Source organism: Aphelocoma coerulescens, chromosome 18 (genome assembly GCF_041296385.1).
Source record: "Aphelocoma coerulescens isolate FSJ_1873_10779 chromosome 18, UR_Acoe_1.0, whole genome shotgun sequence".
NCBI lineage: Eukaryota > Metazoa > Chordata > Aves > Passeriformes > Corvidae > Aphelocoma > Aphelocoma coerulescens.
Genome location: NC_091031.1, coordinates 11,783,737 through 11,794,510, shown reverse-complemented (window position 1 = coordinate 11,794,510; position 10,774 = coordinate 11,783,737). Strand labels below are relative to the sequence as shown.

The 10,774-nt window shown below is 63.7% G+C and overlaps 1 protein-coding gene across 1 annotated transcript in view; it reads left to right on the top strand.

Annotated features, from left to right (window-relative positions):
- Positions 1–7,708: 7,708 nt before the first annotated feature.
- The window catches only part of NTN1 (netrin 1), an 84,859-nt gene continuing 81,793 nt past the window's right edge, over positions 7,709–10,774 (top strand). The window contains exon 1 of the mRNA XM_069032765.1: positions 7,709–9,106. Coding sequence (XP_068888866.1) covers positions 8,083–9,106 — 1,024 coding nt within the window. The 5' untranslated portion in view covers positions 7,709–8,082. The remainder of the gene's footprint in view (positions 9,107–10,774) is intronic.

Genomic DNA, 10,774 nt, shown 5'->3' with positions numbered 1-10,774 from the left:
AGCTGTGGCCCATCCCCAAAGCCCCGTCCGGGCTCCCAGGACTCCGCAGGGCCCGGCCGGAGCCGCTCCCGCTGCCTCTCCCCAAGCCCCCCATTAGCAGGTTCGAGCCACTCGAAGGCCACTTCATCCCGGCTTAATACATCCTTAATTATAATTAGGTTAGGATGGCTGCCAACAGGAGCCCGAGCGCTGCGCAGAGCCCTGGGTAAGGTCCTGGAAAACTCGTCCTGACAGATGCCAGGGCTCTGCACAGGGCTGGGCCAGGACTCGCTCCCAGCACCCTCTTGGCGGCCTCCCGTGATTTTGGGGTGCCAGGAAGGCCCCAGCACGCACGGTGCCCTGTCTGATATCCAGAGGACACTTCCCCTAAGGAAGACACAAACCCAAAGCCCAGATGGGGCTGTTGCTTGACCCTCTGTGCCCTGCCCCAGCCTCGCTGGCTCAATCCCTACCAATCCCCCACTCCTTCCCTCAGGGAACAGGATGCTTTCTGGAATATATATATATATATTTTATTACTTCTAAACAAAGAAAGCAGCAAAACACCCCCTTCATCTGCAGCGCTGAAGCAGAGCCTGCCCCAGGACTGCCCCAGCTGCAATCGGAGCTCAGTCCCACGAGCCCACTTGTCACTGCAGAGGGAATGCTGGAGAAGAGTTCATTATCTGGCAAAGGGAGTTACTGAGAGCTGGGAATCCAGAGGCTCTCGGGATCCATGTTTCGATAATCCTGCTCCTAAGGTAGCTGAAATCCATCCAGCCCGGCCTGCCCTGGCCCGGCCTCTGCCACACTCCCTCCCTGTCCCCTGGAAGCCCAGCCCAGGTTCCATCTTTACCTTACACCGGATTAAGGAGATTTAATTGCTTTTCACAGCTGTGTTCTGATTCAGCGGGGAGGAACATTCCCACTAAGATCAGGGTTTCAGCTACACGACCTTCCACAGGTCCTGTGGAAAACTGCGATCCTGGGTTCTCCCAAACAGTCTCTGTCGAGGCAGAAAATCTCTGCACGGGCCAGTTTCTTATGCCAGAGCCAGAGAAACTCCCACACTGGAGTGATACCTGTAGTGTTCACTGTGCCCAGAAACAATTCTGTCATGTAGATGAGGAATTGTCTCTGCTCAAATTAATTATTTTAAGGGAATATTTGTTATTTTGAAGGACCGTGGTGCACTGCTCACTGCGCTGTCCCTGCCCTTAGCACAGCTGCGGTTCCGTGTCCTGCCTGATCTCTCTTCGCTCTGGACAAGTCTGGTCCTCTCCATCCACATTCCCTCAGCTCCAGAACTCTTGTGCTGGAATTGCTGCTCAGATTTTGCTAAAGCAGCTCAAGGCAGTGAATGAAGAGATCGATTTTCTCTGAGTAATACTGGGCTCAAATCAAAAGGAAAAGGCTTTGTTTGCTGTTATCCTCCCCCAGCAGGGCCCAGGTGTGGATGATTCTCAGTCAAGGCTGGTTTGCTGCCAGAGGAGCAGCTCACAGTGCCCAGGACTCCCTCGAGCTGCTGCCAGGCGGTGCTGGGGAGGAGTGAAGGGGCAGCCGGAGTGGCGACACCAAACCCCTGTGCAAAATGCGGTGTGGGGTCAGAGCTGGGTGCTTTGGGGTGGGGATGCTCATTCCGAGTCCCCAAAAGCCTTAATGGCTCTTAGGCCTTGGGGGGTGGGGATTTGTGAATTGCTCCGGTGTCCCTCTGTCAGTCAGACCCAGAAAGACTCGATCTAAAGAGAATAGTCCTAAAAACAGTGGAGTAGGAAGCCGTTGTGACGGGTGGAGTTGCTTCAGGTCCCCTGAGATCCAGGTGGGTGCTTTGATCGTCTAAAAATAAGATCTGCAGAGTGGCACCAAACACTCGGTGAAGTCTCTCTGAATTAAACATTTTAGTGAATAAACTGGATGTCCCACTCCCCTCCTCTCCACACAGATCCCCAGCAATGTTTATAAAGGAATCTGCCTCCTCCAAACCCAAACCTGTTTCCTTCACTGCACATCTCCCACACCTCAGCCTGGCAGCAGAGTCCTCCAGATCCCTGAAATTGGGGTTACAGAAACACGGGGTACAGAAACACAGGGATATTCCCCCCATCAGTGCAGGGGGTCCTGCCAGGCCTCCGACAATCCAGTGCAGGGAGGTCTCTCCAGCTGTGCCTGGGCATTCCCAGTGGCCCGAGCTCCCAACTTGGGGAGTTTTTTCCTCTGGAGCTCAGAACGTTGTTGCGAGGTCACCAAGCCGCCCTTGTCCCATCCCTGGAATGTATTGCTCAGAAAAGTCATTTTGACTTGGAAATAGCTTGAAAATGTAGGGTAGCCTTGCCTGGTGTGCAGGAGGAGCTGGGGTCTGGAGGGTCTGTGCCATACAAAACCTGCTTTTCCCTGGATGACACCTCGGCAGCGTGTCCCGCACACGGCGGCGTTTCCCAGCCTGAGCTGCCTCATTTTTGTTGTGCTCCATCTGCACCCATCCGAACGAAGCCATTGTTTCTGCAGGGCGGCACACAGACAAATCAAAGGGTTTGACAACTTCAGCATCCAGGAGCGCCCCTGTTTTCCTGGGAATATCTGGGACCCGCAGTGCTGCAGCGGCTGAATCCACCTGCGAGTCCCTGGGAGTGCCTGAGCCCTTCTGGCTCCTGTTTGGGCCAGCCGGGAGCTCTCCTGGCTGCTGGGTGTCCCGCAGCTCTGCTGAAAATAAATCAAATATTACTCACTGAGCTTCCCAGCCTGCCTGCCCTAAAGAAAACATTTTGCAAGAGAAAATATAGTATTCCGGAGGCTTATCTCACTTGGTGGCAATTGTGGGTGTATAATTGAAAACCGAGCTGATCATTAGAGGTTCACAGAGATGCTGAATAGCCCAGTGTTCAGTGGTCTCTGCCAGCCACGGCCAATTTACATTAAAGGCTTGATTCCTTCTCCAGCCCACTTCTCAGCCCCTGGGAAATCTCCTCGTCGCTTATTCCTCGTTTGCAAGGACTGTCTAGTGCGAGGAAAAGTCTTGCATGGCTCTGCTGTCGCTGCTGCCCAGGCTGAGCCGGGATGTCCCTCAGTGACCGTGGGCATTTGCAGGGGATTCAGCACTAGCCCCATGTCCAGCTCTCCCCCATCCCAAACTGATAGTCGGGCTTGACCCGCCGATCCCTAAACGGTTACTTTTTTATGTAAAATTCGTTCTTTTTTTTTTTTTTTTTTTTTTTTTTTTTTTTTTTTTTTTTTTTTTTTTCCCCGTGAATAGAGGAGCCAGAGGTGTGGTCTCCCGGGAGTTGAGGAGAAAACTGGATTAGGGGCCACGGAGCTACAAAGCGATCGGGGAAACTACACTTGTTTGGGAGCAAAGCGTAAATATTAGAGCGACAATAATAACAATAACTGCCTGCCGGGAGCCACAGTGCCTGAGGGTGGAGGATTAAATGTCATGTGCAAATGTTGTGATCTCTGCTGGCAGAGAGACATCAGTCCGGGAAGAGCCAGCGGTGCCTTCTTCCCGAATTCCCTTGGGACCGGTCTTTCTCCCTTTTCCCCGCAGCGTTCCTAAGACCCTCCAAGCTAGGCAACGCGAACCAAGTTATGGATTAGCATCCCTGCACAACCCCTCGCCCTCCCCCTTCCCTCTCTCATCGCAAGGAAGCCACCGGCTGATCATTTTCGCGTCCCCGAGCCGGCCCTTCAGAGCTGAAGGAGATCGGGAATGCCCCGGGCTCGCTCCGCGGCTGCAAACGGATCTGGGGGCAGCGGGGCTGCTCCTCCTCCCTGCGCTCCGGGACCCGCGCACAGGTGACGGAGAACCCCTGGGATGGGGAGCAGGGAGGTGACGGGGAGTGCCCGGAGGGGCCGACGGACCCGTGAGCGGCACAAGCGGCCTCGGCTGCGGCTGCGGCCCCGGTTTAGCCCCTCCCGGAGCCCCGCGGTGCCCGGCGGCCCCGCCGGAGGTGAGAGATGCGGCAGCAGCGGGGTCGTGCCGGAGTCGGGGCAGGGGAGCCGGAGCGGGACCCCGCGGGGTCTCCTCGCTCTCTCCGCCCGGCTCCGGCCGCCGCTGCCCCCGCGCTTGCGGAGCGAAGTTTGGGGGGTTTGGGGGGAGCAGCCCGGGCCGCCCGCCGTGCCCGTGTTTAAAAGATCGCGGAGATATTTTCACACCTCAAACCGCCGCCCCCCTCTCCCCTCCAGCCCCCATCGCCTTGATTTAGCCCTTGGTAATTAATTTGGCATTTCAGAATAGCTACTGGGCTGGATAATGGCCTCATTCATCTCCCCAGCCTAATCTGAACAGAATCTGGAAGAAAAGCTTTCAGAAAGACAGAAACTGCCATTCGGCAACTGCTCAAAAGAACTGTCACTCCAGGGGAATAAATCGCTCCTGATTATTTCAACCCGGGTCTTCTCTGCTTTTCCAGTCGCTCCCGGTCCCGCCGGGGAACGGCCCCCCGAGAGCCGAGGAGGAGAAGAGCCTCTCGGGCTTTCCCCCTCCCTTCTCCAAGCCCGGGCGGTGCAGGGGGAGGTGGGCGAGGAGCAGCGCATTGTTCCCGGGGAGGAGGACGAGCTCCGGCACCCGAAGCCATTTGACTTTTAAAACAGCTCCGAGCTCCGGGGCCGCCTTTCCTGCTGCCCCCGGTGCGGCTGAAATAAAGCCCTTCTCGGCTCTCCGTCCCCGGGGCTTCTCCCGGGCCAAACGCGAGGGAACGGGGACGTTCCGCTCTGCCCCAGCCCGGCCGTGCCCCGCCGCCGCTCAGCCCCTGGGCCCGCACGTGGGCCGGCCGCGCTCCCGGGCAGGGACCAGGGGGACCGGAGATGCTCCGGGGTGGTCCCAGCCGTGCTCCGTTCCCGGTGTAGGTACCGGAGATGCTCCGTTCCCAGTGCGCTATTGGAGATCCCGCAGATGCTCCGCTCCCGGTGTAGGCACCGGAGATGCTCCGGTGCTCGTACCAGCGATGTTTCGGCCCCCGTGCAGGTACCGGAGATGCTTCGGCCTCTCAGCGGGGCTGACTTCGGCAAGGATCCATCCCCTCCCGAGCCAGAACAGGGCCGGGGCTGGCTGGTGCTTCATGATAGGAAAATCAAATCCGAAGTGAGGGGCCATCCGTGGCGGGCACGGCCTGGTGCCCCGAGCATCGCCCCGTTTCATCCTCCCGGGACGGCCCCGGACCCCTGCCCCGGAAGGGCCCGGCAGACTCGGGCCCGGGCCCGCTGAGCTGCGTCTCGGTCCCCGCGGAGCTGCTTACATGCATTTAATAGCTCCAGGGCGAGGTAATTAGAGGAGAAAGCCTCCGTAAATCACGTTAATGACCGCAAGAGCCATTACAAACCCCGGGGGTTGTGAAACACCGAATAAACCCAGCGAGAAGGGCAGGAGGGAGGCGAGAGCCGCAGCCCGGGAACGCCGGCGGGCAGCGCGGAGCTCCGCGCTCGGCAGCGCCGGGAGGTTGTTAAATTAACACCCTGCTAATGGGATTAGGCAGTACCTCGGCTTTGCGGGGGAGTTCAGAGGGGCCAGGTTTCCTTAGATTCACCCCAGTTTTTGCTGTGAGGAGAGGAAGGACCGTGCGGGCTTTGAGGTGCCGAGGGCGACCTTCACGGGTTTTAAAGAAACGCTGAAATTTCAGCCTTGCCCTGCGCACCGGGGGCACTCGCGGGCCGGCGAGAGGGTCCAGGGGCGTCCGGAGCAACCGGAGGCAAACCCGCATCTTTCCCCGGAGGAACGAGGGTCCTCACAGCGGCACCTGCTGCGCCCCGAGCCGGCTCCGCGTGTCCCCCCCGGGCAGAGGAGCCGTCCCCCTGTCCCTCCGCAGCCCCGGCACGGCCCGGACACGGGCGGACAGGGAGCCCGCGGCGAGAGCTGGTCCCGGACACGCGTGGCCGAAGGAAAAGCGCCAGGCGAGTGAAGCGGGGGATCACAAACGACGAGCGGAGATGCTCATAGCAGGCACCTGGAGGGGCCTGGGGGCCCGAACTTGGGGCTCCCGGCTGGGAATTCCCATTTCCGTCGTCCGCAGAGCCGCGCCTTGGCCCAGGCTCCCGCAGCCTCTGTCCCGGCCTGGCCCCCACGGTCCAGAACAGTTTAGTCTAAGTTGTCCCGCTCCCTCCTTGAGGTACCCTCCCGGAGCTGGACGGGAGCGCACACCCCCATCCCAATTCTGCAAATAGGGCCGCAGTTCAGGAGTGGGGATAAAACCTTCTCCGGGGCTGGGGTATCCCGGGACTGCCCGTGAGTGTCCCGGGTGTGCCGGGCTGCGGCCGAGTCCCTGTGTGGCTCAGGTGGGACCAGCGGGACCGGATCCCCCAATCCCGGGCCGGCTTCGTCCCCATCCACACCCCCCGTTGCCCCGGCAATGGAGGGCGCCGGGAGCGGGACGGAGGGGCTGTTTTCCGGGGAAGAGTTAACAAATCCCGGGAGCGGCGGGGCTGGGGGGGTGGCTGGGGGGGTCCGGGGGGAGCGTTGGGGGCAGGGAGGCTGCGGAGCCCCGCTGCCCTGCAGGGAAGGCGGTTGCATTGCCAAAGACGCCCCGCTGGGCTAGCAGGCCCGGGAGCAGATTAATCAGGCACTAATTCAATTTACAACAACCACTTTTATTCAGCTCGGTGGCAAGGAATTCAAAGCCGGGAGAGGGGCGGGCGGAGGGGAGGGGGCGGAGGCCGGCCTGGGGCTCGCCGCTGCCCGGGCAGCCCCCGTCCCCTCGGGCCGCCCCGCCGAGGCTCTCCGGGGAGGGGACCGCGCCGCCGTGCCAGGGCCCGGCCGCTTGAGTGACACGGCGTGGGCAGCGCTCCGAGAGAGGGCACCTCCGTTGGAAAAATAAAAGTGCCCTTTTAATCAAAGAGGGAGGGAAGGGGGGCGAGCAGGGCGGCCGGGAGCCGAGGGAGGGAAACTCTCCGCTCCCTACCGGGACCGTCTCTCCGGGATGTCGGTACCGTCCCCCCGGGCTGAGTCCCCGGCCGGGATCACAGCGGGAAGAGCGGAGCCGGAGCAGATCCGAGGGGAGGCGGCCATCGGGGGCGGCCCCTCGGCACTGGGGGTCTGCTGGGCGGGTGGGAAGGGGAGACCGGGGCTGGGCCACGGCGCGGTGCGGGACAAGTGCCGCCCTTTAACCCCTTCCTCGCCTTAACGGGAGAGTCGACAAACTGCAGAGCGAGGTGGGGGGCGGCAAGAGGCGCCGCGGAGCCCCTTGTGCCTGGTCTGTCCCGGGGCTGTGGTAGGCACACCGCCCCTCTTCACCGAGCACAGCCCCCTAAAACAACCTGCCGAGGGTCTCCGGGCCCGGGAGTTCCCGTGTCGTGATTCCCCCCCATGAAACTTCCCCGGCACCGGGTTTTCTGTCCCAGGGGCGAAGGCTGTGGGAGCCCGCTCGGGCCGGTGCCCCTTCCGATCCAACTGAGGGGGCCAGTCCCTGTCTGGCCCGGTGGAGAGGGTAGGCCAGCAGTGACCAGGTGGGAGACGTCCCCATCCTGATCCCCCCCGGCGTCCCCACAGGTGGGCGTGGGGCTCCTCCCGGCCGCTTCTCCCCCCTTCCCGCTCCACGCCCACGGAGCATCCCCAGCTGCTGGGCGCAGGAGGCCCGGGCTCCCCCAGCCCCGTCGGGGGCACGGGGGGGCGGGCGGCAGGAGAAGGGCCCTTTCCCGGCTCCTCGGGGCGGCTCGGGAGCCCCGCGGCGGAGCTGGCGCCCATCACCGCGGTGTCGAGGCGGGCTCCGTCCCACTCCCATCCCCCCCCCCGCCCTCCCCGAGGCCTGTGCGCGTCTCTGGCTGAGCCGCCAGTGGATGTCGTTGTTCTGTTCCTTGAGCGCGATGTCACTCCTTTAGCATGACCTCAAACGCGGCGGGGGCTGGGACCGCCAGTCATTCTCCGTGCGAGGGCCGGGGCGGGAGGCAGGCGGGACCCAGCCCCGCCGCCAGCCCCACTTTTGTGGTGCCGCCGCCGTCGCGGTCTCCCCTTTCTCCGCGGGGCTGGCCGCGGGGCGGGCGATGCTCCGGGCTCCCTGAGCCGCCGCACCGCGTCCCCGGCCGAGGTGCCCCGCGGAGCGGCGCGGACGAGCGGCGGCTCCCCGGTCTGCCCCGTGTCCCCCTCCCCGCTGTCCCCACGCCGCGCGGAGGTCGCGCAGGATGCCGCGGAGGGGAGCGGAGGCGCCGCTGGCCCTGCTGCTGGCGGCGGCGTGGCTGGCGCAGCCCCTGCGCGGCGGCTACCACGGCGTGAGCATGTTCGCCGTGCAGACCGCCCAGCCCGACCCCTGCTACGACGAGCACGGGCTGCCCCGCCGCTGCATCCCCGACTTCGTCAACTCGGCCTTCGGGAAGGAGGTGAAGGTGTCCAGCACCTGCGGGAAGCCGCCGTCGCGGTACTGCGTGGTGACGGAGAAGGGCGAGGAGCAGGTCCGCACCTGCCACCTCTGCAACGCCTCCGACCCCAAGCGCGCCCACCCGCCCTCCTTCCTCACCGACCTCAACAACCCGCACAACCTGACCTGCTGGCAGTCCGACAGCTACGTCCAGTATCCCCACAACGTCACACTCACCCTCTCCCTCGGCAAGAAATTCGAGGTGACCTACGTCAGCCTGCAGTTCTGCTCGCCGCGCCCCGAGTCCATGGCCATCCACAAGTCCATGGACTACGGCAAGACCTGGGTGCCTTTCCAGTTCTACTCCACGCAGTGCCGCAAGATGTACAACAAGCCGAGCCGCGCCGCCATCACGAAGCAGAACGAGCAGGAGGCGGTGTGCACCGACTCGCACACCGACGTGCGGCCCCTCTCCGGCGGCCTCATCGCCTTCAGCACCCTGGACGGCCGCCCCACCGCCCACGACTTCGACAACTCGCCCGTGCTGCAGGACTGGGTGACGGCCACCGACATCAGGGTGACCTTCAGCCGCCTGCACACCTTCGGCGACGAGAGCGAGGACGACTCCGAGCTGGCCCGCGACTCCTACTTCTACGCCGTGTCCGACTTGCAGGTCGGCGGGCGCTGCAAGTGCAACGGGCACGCGTCGCGCTGCGTCCGGGACCGCGACGACAGCTTGGTGTGCGACTGCAAGCACAACACGGCCGGCCCCGAGTGCGACCGCTGCAAGCCCTTCCACTACGACCGGCCCTGGCAGCGAGCGACGGCCCGGGAGGCCAACGAGTGTGTGGGTGAGTCCCGGCCGCGGGCGCGGACACTCCGGCACGGGCGGGGAGACGGACGGGGACAGGGCGCGGAGGTCCCCGGAGGGGCAGACAGAGGGAGGGCAGAGCGAAGGAGCCGCGGGGAACGGCAGCGAAAGGCACGGGGACATCCAGAGACACGGGGAGCCGTTCAGGGACACCCAGGGAGATGGAGAACGGGACAGGAGGAGGACACTGAGGTACCGGAGAGCGTGGGGCAGAGGAAGGCACACCGAGGGGCCCCGGAGCGTGGAGCAGGGATGTGAAGGCACTCCGGAGCGCACGGGATGGGACACCGAGGCGCCCGGCAGCTCAGGGCAGGGAACGCTGAGGTACCCGGGAACGCGGTGGTGACAACACCGAGGCACCTCCAGAGGGCACGGGGAACCTGGGAGCACCGGGCAGGGCACAGGAATTTGGGCAGGGTATGCCGAGAACCGCGGAGGCGTGGGATGGGGGACACCGGAGGCACCCGGGGCAACACAGGGGACACGGAGGCACCCGGCGGAGCAGGATGGGCTTACCGGGGGACTCCGATGGGCAGAGCAAGGGGAAGTTCGGAAACGAGAGGCAGGAAAAAACCGAGGAGCTGAGGAGAAGGGATAAGGGACACTCGCGATTCCGGGAAAACGCCGTTCGTGTCCGGAGGAGCGCGGAGGGGCCCTGGCTGGTCTGGCAGTGTCTCCGTCCCGGGCAGGTCCCGGCCGGGGGGCCCGCAGCGCACGGCCCGTCTCCGGTCCGGGGAGCCCGGAGCTCGCCGGCAGCCCCGCTCCCTTCCCCGGCTCAGAGCCCCCCGCAAAGCCCGAGAGGCTCCGCGTCCCGGCGGGACGGGGACGGGCTCCGGCCCTTTCCGGAGGGGGAAGGCGGCCGGGAGCAGGGGAGGGAAGCCCGGCAAAGCCTGCGGCTCCCGTCCGTGCATCCTCAGGGGGTGCGGGCAGAGGCGGCGGCGGGGACTTGAACGAGCCCCAGGGCCAAATGAGAACAGGGCAGCAGCCGGTTCGTTGCACCTCGAGAGAGAAACGCGCCGTCCTGGCTGTCCCCTGGCTGTCCCCCGGAGTGTCCCTCGCCTCTGACCGCTGTGGATAAGGGTTAAGGGTCTGGAGAGTTCTTCCCCGTGAGTCCCCACACATCCCGCCGAATGTTCCCTCCGATCTTCCACTCCCGCTTCCCGGCGGGATCCCCGCGCTCTGCCGCTCCTTTCCTCGCGGTTTAGGGGGCCGGTGCTCAGCCGTGTGCCCTCGGGGACCCGGCCCCGGGGCTGGGATGCCCCGGTCTGGGATCGGCTCCCCGCGCCGGGAGCCCCCGGCCCCTCCGCCCGCCGCCGCCGCCGCCGCCTTGTTTACACGGAAAACACGGCCCCGTCTTCCAAAATATTTGCAGCTCCGACGATAGGAAAAAACCCTCGCCGAGCGGCCGGGGTTGGCCGCCTTTTTTTTTTTTTCTTTCCCTCCTTTTCCTTTTTATTTTTTTTCCCCCGAATCACAATCAGATGTGTCCCTTGAAGAGAGCACAATTTCTTCTCCGGCGTCTTCACCAGGGAGGCACGGCCACGCCTGGTTATCTGACGCGGAGAGGGGGCCGGTGGCACCGGGGCACACGCGGTGGCGGCTCCGGGGCACACGCGGTGGCGCGGGGTCCCGGTAGCCTCGGGGCGAT